The sequence below is a fragment of the Astyanax mexicanus genome, chromosome 16 (genome assembly GCF_023375975.1).
Source record: "Astyanax mexicanus isolate ESR-SI-001 chromosome 16, AstMex3_surface, whole genome shotgun sequence".
Taxonomy (NCBI): domain Eukaryota; kingdom Metazoa; phylum Chordata; class Actinopteri; order Characiformes; family Acestrorhamphidae; genus Astyanax; species Astyanax mexicanus.
The window spans coordinates 4,918,101-4,935,400 of NC_064423.1; the positions used below are offsets into that span (position 1 = coordinate 4,918,101).

At 37.1% G+C, this 17,300-nt stretch overlaps 1 protein-coding gene across 2 annotated transcripts in view; it reads right to left on the reverse strand.

Annotated features, from left to right (window-relative positions):
* Positions 1-269: 269 nt before the first annotated feature.
* LOC103027717 (protein FAM126B) overlaps positions 270-17,300 on the reverse strand; it is a 41,410-nt gene continuing 24,379 nt past the window's right edge. Inside the window, exons 5-13 of one of the 2 annotated variants that reach the window (XM_049465759.1) lie at positions 16,549-16,728; positions 16,359-16,439; positions 13,650-13,765; positions 10,671-10,766; positions 9,398-9,514; positions 7,215-7,302; positions 5,929-6,079; positions 3,736-3,870; positions 270-2,016 (exon numbers count right to left, since the gene is read on the reverse strand). In XM_049465759.1, coding sequence (XP_049321716.1) covers positions 1,427-2,016; positions 3,736-3,870; positions 5,929-6,079; positions 7,215-7,302; positions 9,398-9,514; positions 10,671-10,766; positions 13,650-13,765; positions 16,359-16,439; positions 16,549-16,728 — 1,554 coding nt within the window. In that variant the 3' untranslated portion in view covers positions 270-1,426. The remainder of the gene's footprint in view (positions 2,017-3,735; positions 3,871-5,928; positions 6,080-7,214; positions 7,303-9,397; positions 9,515-10,670; positions 10,767-13,649; positions 13,766-16,358; positions 16,440-16,548; positions 16,729-17,300) is intronic. The other variant, XM_049465760.1, reaches the window with a different exon arrangement.

Consider the following 17,300-nt stretch of genomic DNA (forward strand, 5'->3'; position numbering starts at 1 on the left):
ACAAGTAGGCTCAGTCGAATGAGATGGAAGAAGCTTTTTTTTTTTGTGTTTGTTTTTTTAAACTTCCTGCAGTGTCACAAATAAAAGTCTTTGGATCATGCATTGTCAGGCCACTCAGCTTTCGATTCACATGATTGTCAGTCGTGGAGTCCGTGGTTCGGATACAGCAGAATTACTGAGGGGTTTACTCCTCGTGATATAGCTAGATTTATATTTATGGCACATTAAAAACAGTCTCGAACCGTGTGCACTTCTCAACATGTCCACAAGGGGGGGGTTACTGTGCAAAACAATTCGTTTCCGCCACGCAAACCACCAGTGCATAATGATGTCAGTGTAAATTATTCACATGTATTTACACAAACAAATCATGCCCTCACACACAGACAGACAGACACACAGACACGCAAACCCACACATGGACAGACTCACAGAGACAGACAGAGACACACAGAGACACACAGAGACAGACAGAGACAGACAGAGACAGACAGAGACAGACAGAGACAGACAGACCATTCCAAAGTCTAGGCTGTATTTCTTGTCCACTATGACCCTTCAGATACAACAGTTCAGAGTGTTTTCAATTTGGTGCATCCCTCCAGGTCCTCAATTACCCACAATCCATGAACATTGCAAAAGGGAAAAAGAGAAACAGCACCACAAAATCTGAGTAAAAATGGCAGAAAAATAAGCTTGTTAAAAAATAAGCTTGTTAAAAAAAACAAAAAAATTATTTATACATATATATATATAGAAAAAAAATCTGTCATTTTCTTACAATTTAGCTAAACCAATTGACCAACCCATTCAGCTGCTACTCAGCTGTATATGCCAGTAGCACATGCCTCCTTCAACACATGTGAAGTCAGACTCCGCCTCTCGGAGGAAAGCGCACTCGGTTCTGATACATCAGCTCACAGATGCAGCCTTGTGCTGATCCACATCACCCTAGGAGTGATGAGAACGGGAGAAAGAGAGCCATCTACTCTACTCACCCAGAGAGAGCAAGGACAATTGTGCTCTCTCAGGGCTCTGGCAGCGGATGGCAAGCTGCATGACTGGGATTCAAACAAGCTATCTACCAATCACAACCAATTAACCAATTATTTCCAGACTAAACCAATTAGCTTTTTTATATTTTCATAGGTATGACCAATAAAAGACCACAGCCTAGGCTTTGGAATGCAGCTACACTTTTACGCACACTCACGTACTCTCACGCACTCACTCTCACGCACAAAGTACATTGATACGTTTCTTTTTCACACCCACACACACACATCAAAAAGACATGCTCATACATAATATGCACATAACATTTCATTCACCAACCATGTACCTAGTACAGTTGTACATACACAAACACACACACACAGAGACACACACACACACACACTCAGCCCTGCCCTTAGCCACGACTAATTTACACTTGTGATATAATCTGCATATTAAAACTGGACGAGCGGGACTCTTTGGACAGGGGGCTTCCAGAAGAGAAGGGGCTTCCAGGAGACAGGAGGTCCTGGCTCCTCGCTGCCCGGCCGAGCTGCTCCTCCTGCAGGCTTATAGCGGACAGGCAGTGGGCTCTGTCCGCACTCAGGCTGCCCAGGGACAGGCTGTCGGTGGGTCCGGACGAGCCGTTGAGGCCGGTGCAGTCCAGAGACTTACTGGAAGAGGTGCTACCAGTTCTGGGCGGGGGGCCGGTGAAGGGTGGAATGTAATGGGGGTCCAGGAACCTCCGGGTGGTGCTGGGACTGGGGCTGCGGCTGCTCTCCGCAGTGCGGAGGTTGACGGCGGGTGGGGGGGACTGGTGCCGCTGGTGGAGTCGGCGCAGGGCGGCGCGAGTGTCCGCTGAACTGCTCTCTCGGTTCCTCCCCGCCGGGTCCCGGGACGCTCGGACCCCTGCGGCCCAGTCCCGCTTCACGCTGCTGGGCTGGCTGCTGCTGGAGGCCCCTGAGGAGAAGCCCTCGTCTGGATCAAACGAGTCCTCGCCACAGCTCACACCGTCAGCATCTGATTCACAGAGAGAGAGAGAGACAGAGAGGAATAAAATAAAAAAAGAAAAATTAGAACAACGATAAAAACTAATTGTTTTAAAAAACAAACGTACTAAAAAAGGAACAGTAACTAGTTTCGGATTCAATACAAGGCTATTTATTGACCTCCACTTAACAGCAACAAAAAATGAAAGTATATTGTTTTCATTTATTTCTTTATTTTTATATATTGTTTTTTTTTATTTTAGGAACCATACATAGAAAATAACTATACTTGCTATACTTTTTCATTTTTTTTCATCATATAGCATGCACTGAACAACCCTAAGAAAAAAGGATATAAAATCTTGATTTCTGTACAGACACTTAAAATGACTTTTATATATATATAAAAAAAGTTCAAAGTTCGTAGACAGTATCAATTAATATCTACAAGGAGAGAGTAGGGAGTGGCTACCGTTTCTTTATTTGTGTCTTTATTTTTGTATGTTTTATAGGTTAGGTAGCACTTTTTGTAAGAGATGTTGCCGGTGTTGTAAAGGTATATAGAATACAGTTTCGAACTTTACATCTGCCCCGTGACAGGGTCGTGACACCACTACATCAGCAATTCAAATCCGATTATCGATTACGATTATCACAGAAAAACTGACACATAGACATAGAGCAAGACCAATAAAACTATGATTAGCTAAATAAAAAAGGAAAGATTTATAATGAACTTTAAGTTGGCCTGGAAAAGTGTGTTAATCATTTTAAAAATGTAAGTGGTAGCTAAGCTGTGTCTGTCTGAAGGAGTAGTGCTAACAAGTGGTTGCTAAGGTAGCAGTTTGTAGGCAGTTACTATGGAATCCCAGGTTGTTGCTTAGTAGGTGCTGCTGCTATGGTTTAAAGTTTAAAAAGGTTGTAAAGGTGTTGTTTAGTTGTTGCTATGGTATTCCAAGTGCTTGCTAAGGTTTTGTTAAGCTCTGAGCTGAAAAATGTCTGCTGTATGACATACAACATATCGCTTTTAAAAAGCACAAGCAACCGAATCAGGTAACTTTCGTGGCTGTACATTCAAAGCTGTGCGAGGAGAAAGTGATTATATTTCGCAAAAAGAATAATAATAATAATAAGAAGAGTAGGTTTGCTTTTTCAAGCCAACTTAACTAGCTAGTTGGCTTACAGCTTGACTACTACTCCATGTAGTAACTCAGCTACTCCATACAATGCACTCCCAACTGTAGCCCTGTCTTCTTAAGCAGACTATATAGCAGAATACGGAAACATGTATTTCGGACTGGAAATGGAAAAATCTGATAGAAAATAGGCTGAGCTTTTTAGTAATTGAAACACATGGGTATGGGAGGTGTTACACATTATACTGTGACCAGCCAGCAGAGGTGCTAGACCTGTGGAGGCTAGTTTTGACCTTTTGTGAGAAATCCTATATTAGATAGATAGAATGATAAAGAACACAAATCCACTGACTACAAAAGACTACTCTGTTAAAAGAGACGGGTCTACAACAAGAGGGATGGGAACCAGTACAGTCCAGCACAGTCTGGTGATTTCCCAGCTCTAACAGAACAACCAAATCTGCTCAAATACCCAATGAGATGAAATTAGATGTGTTATTATAGCAGGGAAATCACCAGTACATTCAGGAACTCAGCACCCAGAGCTGGAATTCTATAAGAAACACATCCAGCAGGGATTTCTACTGGCCGAGATGATCTCCAGCCCTGCATACCGCCTCTCATAGCTAGCTGGATGGTGCACTTTGTCCAGCCGGGTGGCACGGGATTGGCTGCTTTCCCCGGGGGAGAGTATCGGCTGGGGGTGATGGAGGCGTAGAAATCGGCCGTGGTTGAGAAATCAAAACGATCTGAGGTGAAGACAGCAGGCATTCCAAATCACAGGCTGAAACTGAGCAAGGCTCATGTGTGCCTCGCCCCTGATCACAACTCAACTCATGCACATGGGAAATGTAGTAAATGCAGAGAGAGAAAAACACTACAACAATATCAGAATTATTTAAACTAGGGCTGCAGCTATGGATTATTTTAGTAATCGAGTACTCTACTGAAAAATCAATTCGATTAATCGAGTAATCAGATAAAAATAAAATAAGAAATTTCATAAAATAATTAATAATGAATGATCAATTGGTTTAATTTTTAAATTCATATATTTCCACATTGCAAACACAAATAGAAATGAATAAAACACAAAATAGACATAAATACCACCAGCAATAATTTAATAATTAATAATTTAATAAATTAAGTTAAATAATTCGACTTAGGATTTCTTGTAAGTATTAAATATAGGGCATTAATCAATAATAAAGGCATAAACATTGGTAAGTTCATGGCTGTGTAGTTTCCAGCCAGAGTAACTTTTATCTCGCTAATTTTAGCATGTATTTATTTATAAACTCCACAGCGCTGTGTTTACTGATTACGTAAAGCCTGTATTAAAGTCTAGAACACATTATACACTATTTATAATAATCAGCTCTTCACAGCACTTTCGTTCTGTTATTAAGACACATTAATGTTAATCTCACCGATTTATTATAAGATAAATTGATCTGCTCTCCGCTTCAAAAAACTCCACCTCCTCCACTTCCTGCTTCCTGTTTGTGGGTGATGTAAGCTAAGAGCGCTTTTTCACATTAAAAGTCCGCGCAAAAAATTGTGCTATGCGTTTTTCAAATAATTTAAAACGATTACTCGAGGCACAGAAAATGAATTGATTATTTTTTTTAATGGAGTAACTCGAATTCCTCGAATAATCGTTTCACCTCTAATTTAAACAATTGGAAACCTTTTCCAATCAACACTGTAGCAGCAGGACATAAAACCTACTACTGTCCAAAACAAAATCTGTAAACTGAAACAATTCTACGTACAGTAGCTTTTTATCTCAGCAAAAAAATGTAAAAGGTTAATTAAGTTAAATAAGGTAAGTGGCTGATTGTGTGAATCTATGTCATAAAAAAAAAATACGTTTTTTTTTTTTTTTTTTTTTAATAAATGTTAATATGTTCTAGAAAAAAATAACAAGGTACATAATTGTATCATTTAGTGCTGGGTTATAATTTCCCGTCCAGCATGCTTTTTACACATACTGCTAGGAGAGCTGCAGAGCATACTGGTACCTCTCGCTAGCTAATGCTAGCCAGTTAGCATAAGCTAACACAGTCTGGACTGGAGAGAGGGTACTGTAGCTCAGGAAAACGCTTGTCTCAGGCTGGTCTGCCTGGAGAAACATCATCTGATATGAGAACAGCACTTTATCTGAGGAGTTCCTGCTGCTGTTCCTCACTGTTTCACAATTATTCACACAGAAAAGGCACAAATAAAATTGCAATCGTACGAAAGCTCTGAAAAAGTTCCCGTTGTCCTCTAGCCCATTCCAGAGTCGGTCCATAGTGATGAAACAGCCTAAAACACTGGATTTGAGTTGAGAATATCCATTTTAAATGAAATAAATAAATTAAATAAATAAAAAAAATAATTGAAATGTATATTGAATGTTTTATTTATTAACTCGAGAACCAAGGGGATTGATAAACATCTGTTTTAATATTTTAATTCTGTAGCTTCCAAAATAACCTTTTGTAAATTACTATTAAACATAAACATTTTAAACATTTAAAAAATATAATTTGAGTGTATATAGAACTATTAAAAAATGTTAGTTTTGTAAAGAAAGCAGTGTTAAAGTCTCTTTTAAAGTTCTATTGTTTTTCTGTAGTTTCTTTAGATGCAGACTCTTTCATATATTGTGTAATATATTATTTAATTGCCATGAAGATGAGTTTTTTCTTAGGTAGAACTTTGCGCAGTACTGTACACATTGTTATAAAGTGTGTGTGTGTGTGTGTGTGTGTGTGGGTAGTTCATGGGTATTTGTCTGGGTGTGTGTGTGTACGTACCCTCTCGTTTCCAGCGGAGTCTGCGGATGGAGGCAGCAGTGATGGCTGTTTGAGAAACTCGTTTGTTAGTGGGAGTCACCTCCACCTCCAGAAGATTCCTCGTGCCCTCTGGAGGTCGGGGCGGTAAAGAACGATTCATAGCATTCGCCACCTAACGGTCAAAAAGAATAAAAAGCATTGTTTAATATTTAATATTGTGAAATACAATGTGTGGAGTGTATATTCTCTACATGAAATATGTACAGGTGTAGACTGCATGGGAAATAAATTCTGTGTCTGAAATATAATATAACACAAAATAATAATAAAAAGGTGTAACATATCTGGGTATATATTTTCTATCTGGATTGTGTACAGGTGTAGACTGATTAGATATATATATATTCTCTACATGAATTTAAAAATAAGTATTTACCTACAGATGCCCTACAGATTGTTTTTGTTTTTACATTTCTTCATACTTAAACTTTTCAGATTATCAAGCAAACTTTAATATCAGACAAATATAACCTGGGTAAATGTGAAAAACACTATTTAAATTATAATTTAATTTATTAAGGGAAAAAACTATCCAAATCTACTAACCAATATTAACTGTGATTAATCACTTTTTGGAAATCTTTTTTTTTTTTATAGAACCTGTCTGAGAACATGAAGCAGATAAAAGATCTCAAAAATCTACACATTATGCCCCAATCTGAAGAAATCTAAAAACAGATGAGAAAAAGTCATTAATCATCTATCAGTCTGGAAATTGTCATTTAGAGCATTTATTTTCAGAAAATTAGAAATGGCTGAAATAACAAAAAAAGATGCAGAGCTTTCAGACCTCAAATAGTGCAAAGAAAACAAAAAGTTCATATTCATAAAGTTTTAAGAGTTCAGAAATCAATATTTGGTGGAATAACCCTGTTTTTAATCACAGTTGTCGTGTATCATGTTCTCCTCCACCAGTCTTACACACTGCTTTTGGATAACTTTATGCTGCTTTACTCCTGCTGCAAAAATTAATTCAAGCAGTTCAGTTTGGTGGTTTGATGGCTTGTGATCATCCATCTTCCTCTTGATTATATTCCAGAGGTTTTCAGTTTGGTAAAATCAAAATCAAAAATAAAATTTACAAAATTACAAGTCATCTCTGACGTAAATCTTAAAGTAAAATCTGCAAATTGCTGCCATCTTGTGGTTAACACATCAAAAAGCACAGAAATTGGATTTCAGATTTGGGCACATGATATTTTGTTGTTGATAAGTTATTATTTACTAGAGACAGAAGAAGTTGTTACCAGTAATGGCTGGGCGTAAAGTTCTAGCTGTGTTCTGTATAAGATGTCCTCCAAAGCTTCTCTGCCCAGGTCCCACTGGCCATTGTAGCTGTGTTAGGAGAGACAGAGGCACAGCGTCAGCATCCCGTCTACATAATTAAATGTGTACTGTATTTTTGCACTATAAGGCACACTATTAACAAACATCAATAATCTGGTCTATTTTCATACATAAGGCGCACCAGATTTTTTAAAAATAAACTTTTAATAATTTTATTTCTAATTTTTCTCATTTTCTCCCTATTTTACACGGCCAATTACCCAACACACTCATTAGGACTCCCACTATCACGAGTAATGCCCCAACACATGCTTCCTCCGATACATGTGAAGTCAGTAACGCTCGGAGGAAAGCGCAGCGACTCGCTTCTGATACATCAGCTCACAGAGGCAGCCTGATCCACATCACCCTAGGAGTGATGAGGGGAAAGAGCGCCATCTACCCACCCGGAGGGAGCAGGGCCAATTTTGCTCCTTCTGAGCGCCGGCAGCTTGATGGCAAAGCTGCATGAGTGGGATTCAAACCTGCGACCTCCCCCTCATAGTGGCAGCACTTTAGACCGCTGGACCACTCGGTGTGCGCACCTGAATATTTTATGGGACACTATTAAAGAACAGGGGTGTCCCTATGTGGCAAGACCTGTAAAGCTAAGCTAAGTAGACAAAACTGTAGTTCTCTAAATAATAATAAAAAAAAAAAAACATTTCAGACGAGTCAGACAAGTTAAACGAGGGCTGGATGTAATTCAACACAGATTTCTCTTCTGAAAACTGTTTATTTGGGTGAGTAAAGCACTTCCATTTATTTACAGTAAGCTTAGATTTACAGATTTCCACTAAAGCTGGAGCATTAGCATTAGCAGCTAACTGCTAGTTGTTATCAGATAACTGCTAGTAATTATCAGCTAATGCCACCCAACAGCGCTACACTGAGAAACCCTGAGTGTTCTTATAAGCCAGGGCGAAACCAGCTAGCGGTTTATCCTACGTAGCTTGTTTTAACACAGTAAACACACAGACTACAGTGTGATATACTCGTCAGCATACTGAACAAAAGAGCTAGCGGGTTAGTGGCTAATGCTAATGCTACTTCAGCAGTGCTAGCCAGGGTTAGCAGCAGGCTAAAGGCCCATTATTATTCACCGATGAACAGTGCAAAAGCTAGTGCTTAGTGCAATTAGCGGCTAATGCTAATGCTGCTGCAGAGCTAAACTGAATCTGCTGTATAATGCTGTACTTTAGTGGAGTGCCTTTACTGCTCCTTAATATCTGACTGGTAGAATTCATACACATAATTATAAGTTAATTATACTAACCGGATTATAAGATTTATTGGAAAATTAACCCTTGTGTGGTGTTCGGGTCTGTGGGACCCGTTTTCATTTTTCATCAAATGATACTAAAAAAATATTTTTTCTAACTCAAACTCATTGGCATTGGCTCATTTTTTGTGAAAAACATATATCAAAACACATTTTCCATAAACATACACTGTACCCCCCCCAATCACATTTATATTACATACAGTATGTTTGGCCAAGGGCTAATAAACATTGCTTCATTTGTAAATTTGAAACTAAACACATTTTCTACTCATATCTTGAGTTTAATTCATTTTCTTTTACATTTTATTAAAAAACTAATAAAAAAAAAGAGTAGCACTTTTTGAAAGAAATGTAACATAAGAAAGGTAAAGGGTAAATATTAACCATGTAAGCTGTTTATATTGCTTGCAATTTAGGTGAAGCAAGCATGTGTAAAGCATTTTAATGTAGAATTGCTTAATTTTGCTGAATTAAATACAAATAACAAAGTAAACGAGTAACAAAAATATGAACACCATACAAGGGTTAAAAGGATTTTCAGTGCGCATTATAGTGCGTAAAAAAAAAAGGTATATGGTTTATGGAGTTTTAAAGATTAGAAGATGACAAGGTGTGATTTTTGTGCCAAAAAAACGGTACTAGGTTAAAGTACCGGTAGTAAATAAATGCAGTATTTTACTCTTTTTAATACCAAAGATATTTAGTTATTTTTGCTAGTATAGTAAACTAGGCAACACTGAAAAGAGATGGGCTGAACTGACCCTGGGTCAGCGCTAACGGCGCTGCCCGTACTGTTAAAACTGAGGGGGATGAACTCACATGGCATGGTAAACTGCCGTCAGCATTTGCACCATAAACTCCGGGTCCAGGCGCACGCGGTTACAGGGCTCCCGCCATAACTTCTGCTGCTGCCGCGGGTAACCGCACACACACAACCTGAGAAATTAAACCACACACAGGCTTTATTAATAAAATATTACCATAAAAAAATGAGTATCACAGGAAGAGCAGGTTTAATCACAGAGAGTCTGATAGATCAGCTTATTCACTGAATCATTAATGATCTGTTTATTCATAGGATCATTAAAAACATGTTTATTTAGGGATCTGTATGGTAACACTGTGGCCAGCAGAGGGCCACTGCTCTCCACATTCAGTCAATAATACCATTCATTCACTGCCTCTCTACCTCACTCCTTTCACTGGGAAAAGTATTTAAGAAGAATTTAAGTAAGAATTTAAATTCTGCATTTTTGTTCCTTGTTCCTTTATGAAATTATTATTTTTTTAATTTCACAAAACTATGGAAAAAAAGAAGAAAAACAAATGAACTACAGAAAGTCAAAAGTTTAGACACTCATTCAATGTTTTAATGTCTTTATGTTTTTCCTACATAGTAAATGAATAGTGCGGGGATCTATCAGACTATGAAGGAACACATAAGGAATCATGTAGTAACTTAAAAGTGTTAAACAATTCAAAATACTCTGTAAAGAAGCATTTAGATGCTCTTATCTGGGGAGCTGTGTGTTAACTTGTGGTTTCTGAGGCTGAAAACTCTGATGAATTCATCCTGTACAACAGAGAAAACTCTCGCTCTTCCTTTCCTTATGAGGTCCTGATTAGTGCGAGTTTCATCATAGCCATTTTGATCATCTTGGGGTTTATTTAGTTGAGTAGTTGTTGCTTCTCATATAATCTGGATTAGAACATTACTCAAATATTCACTATTCACTGTATACCTGTAACTCTACCTCTTCACTACTTTACTTTAACTGATGCTCTCAAACACTTTATTAAGAGACAAGAAATTCAAGTAATTAACTCTTGATGAGTTCAGCACAGCTGTTAACTGAAAGACTGAATTCCAGGTGACTTTAGGCATAAATACAGCGGACTGAGGAAATCCAGCAGAGATGTTCAAAACTGTCGTCTAAAAGAGGAGCTACTTTAAAGAATATTCTGGTTTCTTTAACACTTTTTTTTCTTAATAAATAATTCAATATGTTTTTCTTAATAGTTTGGATAATTAATTTGGAAAACTAATGAGAAAACACTGAAAAAAACAGCAATGAATCACATAAGAATTTACCGTGAGCTCATTCTGCAGGCTGATTGGTGGGAGGACGCAGGCATGTAGACCACAGCAGAGTTGTAGCACAGCATAAGAAAGGACAGCACCTCGAACCTGCAGCAAAACACAGCACACACCTTTACTTACCTTACTCACCCCACACACCAATAACACACAACACACTCCACCTTTTTTTGCATTACATATTTTAGTATGTTACACTAGTTCTTTTTTTTTATTAATATTATTTCATACAAAATCAAGACTGTTGGTAAGTTATTGTTGTTGTTTTTTTTGTTTCTACTGAATGTTTACTTTTCAGTGTTTTGTAATCTGAACAGGACCTGAATCTGAACAGGATCTGAATCTGAACAGGATCTGAATCTGAACAGGATCTGAATCTGAACAGGATCTGAATCTGAACAGGATCTGAATCTGAACAGGATCTAAATCTGAACAGGATCTGAATCTGAGCCAGGACCGTGTCATACACCCCTAGAGTGACAGAGTCAGTCTGGAACCAAACATGGAGTTTATTATGAGAATGTGATCATAGAAACCTATACCACTTGTTCTTGAAAATGTTTTATGTGGTTCTGAATAAATACTGCCTGAAAGATCCAAATTATCATGTGGAAAAATAATTCATTAAAAACGATTTAATTTATGATTTGTTTTACTTTTTTACATCAAATAATTAAAAGTAACTATGTAACGTTTACTGAAAGTAGATTTTAAATTGAGTACTTTTTTACTTTTACTCGAGTAGATTTTTAGATGGGTACTTTTACTTTTACTTGAGTAGAAGTTTAGCAAAGTAAAGGTACTTTTACTTAATTACAATTTTTCAGTACTTTTTCCACCTCTGATGATTTTGATGCACTTGGATTTTTCCCAGTGACAAACCGAACCAAATCAAAAGGGTCTACAGTCTCAAAAACAACCCAGTCACAAATTGGTAAGCAGCAGAAAAAGCTAAAGGTCTTCAGTGGGCCTACAGTAGATAAGAGCCTGACCTAAATTCAACTGAAATGGTGCTGCCTGGCCTAAAGATAAGCTGTGATCAAAAATACCCGAGAGACAGAGCATATTCAGGCACGCAAAGAAAAAACTGTCAAACACGACCCAAAACACAGATGGAACGTGTAGACGGTCTCGCGGCACTGTAGACTAAAAAAGAAGCATCTGTCAACACTATGCTGGTATTGTACAATTGCTAGCTGCTTCAGTGCAAAAAGGACATGTTGTGATATACAGGTGCATTAAAAAAAAAAAAAAGAATATTATTGAAAAATTACTTTATTTCAGTAATTCTGTTCAAAATATGAAATGTGAAGCGTGTATTTCTTTTATTGTTGATGATTATGGCTTACAGGCAATGAAAACCCAAAAATCAGTGCCTTAGAAAATTAGAATATGCCAAGTCCTGCTAGAAAATGAAATCCACATCTCTATAAAAGTTGTTATCAGCAGAGGGAAGCTGTAAGATATGAAGTGCTGTAAGATTTTGTGGGAAAACAAAACTGCACTGACTTTAGACTTGATAATAAAACACAGTGGATCAACACCAGCAGATGACATGACTCTCCAAACCATCACTGATCATCAGTAAATTTTACATTTCATTTAAAGTAAATCAAGGGAGCAGAGTCTGGAGGAAGAGTGGAGAGACACACAGTCCAAACCGCTTGAAGTCTAGTGTGAAGTTTCCACCAATCGGTGATGGTTTTAACAACTTTTATGGAGATGAGGATTTCATTTTCCAGCAGGACTTGGCACACTGCCCACACTGACAAAAGCACCAATTGGTCTTATACAATATTCAAATTTTCTAAAACACTTATTTTTGGGTTTTCATTGATAATAAAAGAAATAAACGCTTAAAATAGATCACTCTGTGTGTAATACATCTATATAATATATGAGTTTCACATTTTCAACTCTGAATAACTGAAATAAGAAACTTTTTAATGATATTCTAATATTTTAGAGATGCACTAGTTCACTATATAACTATAACAGTGAACAGTATTAAGCCAGTAGTGCAATACAGACCAACGCTTCAGTAAGGGTCTTTAATAGAGTATAATTGCTTTGTTATTCTCTTCTATTATCATTACGTCAGTGGCATTTAAATGGTCCTAAAATGACAATATCATTGTTAATAAAATGGATTTCTGGGACAATAGATCATCCACAAGAAATTCCTATTCTGACAGGCCAAGTGTAAATTATGCCAAAACAATCGAACATAAACATCTGGAGACATTTACTATATTAAATATATCCTTAACCCTTTCAGACCACTGGACATTACAATGGACATCATGCTTTTTTATGTTTGTTGCACATAAAAAATAAGGCCTGTTTTTCATCATAAAACACCATGAACCACTCAATAAAAAAGTTTACCAGCCAATGAAACAGTAGCTTAGCCCCGCCCACTGCACTGGAAAACACAACAACTCAGACATTAGGGCTGGGCAGTGTTCGAGCCAGCGAGGCAAAGAAAGAGTTTATTTTTTACAAAGTTTATGTGCTTTTTATTTTATATATATATATATATATTTTAGTGTTTAGAGACGATTTGTGAAATGAAAGGTCAATATCAAATATATAAGAATATAAAAATGCTAAACAATGCAACGGGCAGTAAAAAGATTATATTGACATATTTACAATTACATATTTAAGTTAATTGCATTTTTTATATTTGCATTTTTATAAAGAGTTTAAAATATTACAGTCCTGTTTTGTGTCCATCTCAGAAAGAAACAACATTTTTATATTCTAATATTTTTTCCAATTACTGGAACATAATTGAGGTCTGAAAGGGTTTAATCAAATTAAATCAAATTGTAATATAGATTTAAAACCCTGAATCTGATCTAAAGCTTAGATTAAAAAGGTGCCACATGGTTCAAGTCTTCCCCTGTAGGTATCGGTTTCAGTGATGGAGGTAAGTGACACTGGAGAGGCAGGACCCCGGAGCGGTACCTGTTCTGGGAGGTGAAGGTTTCTCTCTGGGGCAGCAGGCCGCTGTACACCACCCGGATCAGGTCATGCTGGCTTAGAGCTCCCTCCGTCAGCGCCATCGAGCCCAGACTAGAGGGCTAGAAAAAAAAAATACACATGTACAGACATAAAGCTTTAATATCAGTTACAAGCAAGAGACTCAGGGTACATTAACACAGCAGGTCTTTACCTAATCCAGTTTATTTGATGCTGTTCACACAATCTTTTAAATGTGATCTGTATCCTACATTCAGCTCAGGAAAAAAAAATAAGAGAGCACTTAAAGAATGATGAGTTTCTTTGATTTTACAGAATTGAAAACCTCTGGAATATAATCAAGAGGAAGATGGATGATCACAAGCCATCAAACCACCAAAATTAACTGCTTGAATTTCTGCACCAGGAGTAAAGGCATAAAGTTATCCAAAAGCAGTGTGTTAGACTGGTGGAGGAGATGCATGCGATTAAAATCCACCAGGGTTATTCCACCAAATATTGATTTCTGAACACTTACAACTTTATGAATATGAACTTGTTTCTTGTTTTCTTTGCATTATTTGAGGTCTGAAAGCTCTGCATCTTTTTTGTTGTTTCCATTTCTGATTTTTTTGTGCAAATAAATGCTTTAAATGAGAATATTATTATTTGGAATTTGGGAGAAATGTTGTCTGTAGTTTATAGAATAAAACAACAATGTTCAACATAACCCTTTTAAATTAGTTTACACCGAGACATCTGTCCAAACAATCTATGAGGTCTATGACCCAAGCGTGAATTTTGATCTGGTTGTTCAGACTGAGCTGCATTTCAGTTATTTATCAGATTTTAAAAACAAATGAACTAGTGCATCTTTAAAAAATTAGAATATCATTGAAAAATTACTATATTTCAGTTATTCAGTTCAAAATGTGAAACTCATATATTATATAGATGTATTAAACACATAGTGATCTATTTTAAGCGTTTATTTCTTTTATTGTTGTTTATGGCTTACAGCCAATAAAAACTCAAAAATCAGTGTCTCAGAAAATTAGAATATAAAATAAAAGACCAATTAGTACTTTTGGTACTTGCTGGTGTTGATCCACTGTCTTTATTATCAAGTCTAAAATCAGTGCAGTTTTGTTTTTCCACAAAATCTTACAGCACTTCATGCTTCCCTCTGCTACTGACAACTTTTATGGAGATGCGGATTTCATTTTCCAGCAGGACTTGGCCCACACTGCCCACACTGACAAAAGTACCAATTGGTCTTATTATATAATATTCAAATTTTTCTGAGACTCTGATTTTTGGGTTTTCATTGGCTGTAAACCATAATTATCAGCAATAAAATAAATAAACGAATAAAATACATTTCCTGCTGTGTTAATATAGCCATACAGTAAGCACAGATAAATTATAATAAAAAAATCCTTTATCCTCGTATCCAGCATTAGAACATTTTCACTTTGCTTTCTCAGCTGAATCACGCTCTCGGCTGGGCGTCACCAGCTCACTCTGAGACTCTGACTTTATGATTAGATCAGACAGCATTTCTCAGCTTTTCTCATTTCTGCACGGAGAACAGCAGCTTCTCACTGTTATTAACCCGGCTGCCCCCACGCTGATTTACAGAACGCAGAGCAAAATAAAAGCGCACAGAGGAAATTGCTCACTATAAGCCGGACTGAACACGCCAGACTCAAAACAATCACAGTAAACGAGGAGAGTTTCAGAAAGGTTGCATAAGAAAAGAAAATGCTCTTTAGACTACAGACGAGAAAATTCAGTCAGCCCCACTTTACTAATGTCAAAGTCATGGAGGCAGCCTTTCTGACATTCTGTTTTTTTACCTTAAAAATATTAAAGAATTTACATAATAAAGTAGCAATACATTTTTTAACAGTGCCATGTCTAGTCCTGTGATGAGCATTTTGTTGGAATGATATGATGCTCCAAAAATAATAGCAATAAACAATATTACTGCCAACATTGTTAAATCTACTATTATAATTATAAAATAATAGCATAGTAAAAAAATTACACCCATTTTTAAGAGCAATATTAAAAATAATCATACATTGGAATACAAGTGTTTTTAAAAATGTCCCCAAAAATTCTCAATGGGGTTAAAGGAGAACTCCATTTGGTGTAAAATGAACTTTTGTTGTATTAAAACATAATAAAAATTCCTCACCGGGAGACACGGGGCATTAATAACTTAAAAAGTGCACAAGAAGCTTATTTAAAATGTTTACATCCCGTAACACTGGCTTTAGCTATGTGCGCCACAGTATTGGCTTTGATAATATCATAGACATATATATATACACAGCTCCGCATAGTGTAGCAGCCGGGAGTCTATGTATATATATGTCTATATCATTATCAGTACAGTAATGGTGGCACTCAGAGCTGAAGCTAAAGCTTGCGTTATAGGATGTAAACAGTGGTTTTTAATGAGCTTGTTGTGCAGTTTTTAATTTTTTAATGCCTCGTTTTAAATGTCAGGGCTCTCCAGATTCTAGCAAGTAGGTGTGGAGCTACATTGAGCTGGATAACTCTGGGAAAAATCGATAGATAGATAGATAGATAGATAGATAGATAGATAGACAGACAGACAGACAGACAGACAGACAGACAGACAGATATAAAGTGAGATCTCCCAATGGAAATTTAGCAATATTCATACATGGCTGGATGGCTTACCTCATGGTATATGGAGGGTTTGGAGAGAGAGGGAATGGTAAACGACAAGAGCTTGCTGTTCCCCTTACTGTCCACAATCTCCTACAGATAAACAGATAAAAACAGCACACAGTAACGGGTCAGAACCAGCACACAGCTGCGACTTTCCCCTTCGGCCCACGCTGGCATTGAAAGACCCAGCACCACTCACCAGGTTATAGATGCCCAGCAGCAAGGCCTCCACGCAGCCGTTACGGTGGCGTTCCCTGCTGGCGGTGTGGCGCAGATACACCCAGATCAGCTCGGGCAGAAACTGCAGGGTGAAGCGGCGCAGACCCACCTCCGTACTGCGGTACAGCTCAAACAGCTGGTGACACACTGGAGCCAAGAGCTGCAGAGAAACACGGGAGTAAAACACACAGAGAGAAACATGAAAGAATGAGTATTAAAGGAGACAGACAGAAAAACAAACCAGTGATAAAACAAGATAAAACGTCTGTCCTGCAGAACAAACGCGGACTACAAGTGTGTTTCAACAGCCGCTGAACTGAAATAAGCATAGTGGAGTCCTCTAGTCTACAGTATTTTAATAATCCGATCCAATCCAATCCAATCTAATCTGATGTTGTTGTTTGATTCAACAACTGTAGTGGTCTCTAACAGTTTCTCTGATTTTGCTATTTATAGGTTTATGTTTGAGTAAAATGAACATTGTTTTTTATTGTATAAACTACAGACAAAATTTCCAAAAAAGTTCCAAATAAAAATACAGTCATTTAGAGCTTTTATTTGCAGAAAATGAGAAATGGCTAAAATAACAAAAAAGATGCAGAGCTTACATACCTCAAATAATGTGAAGAAAACAAGAAACAAGTTCATATTCATAAAGTTTTAAGAGTTCAGAAATCAATATTTGGTGGAATAACCCTGATGGTTTTTTAATCACAGTTTTTTTATGCATCT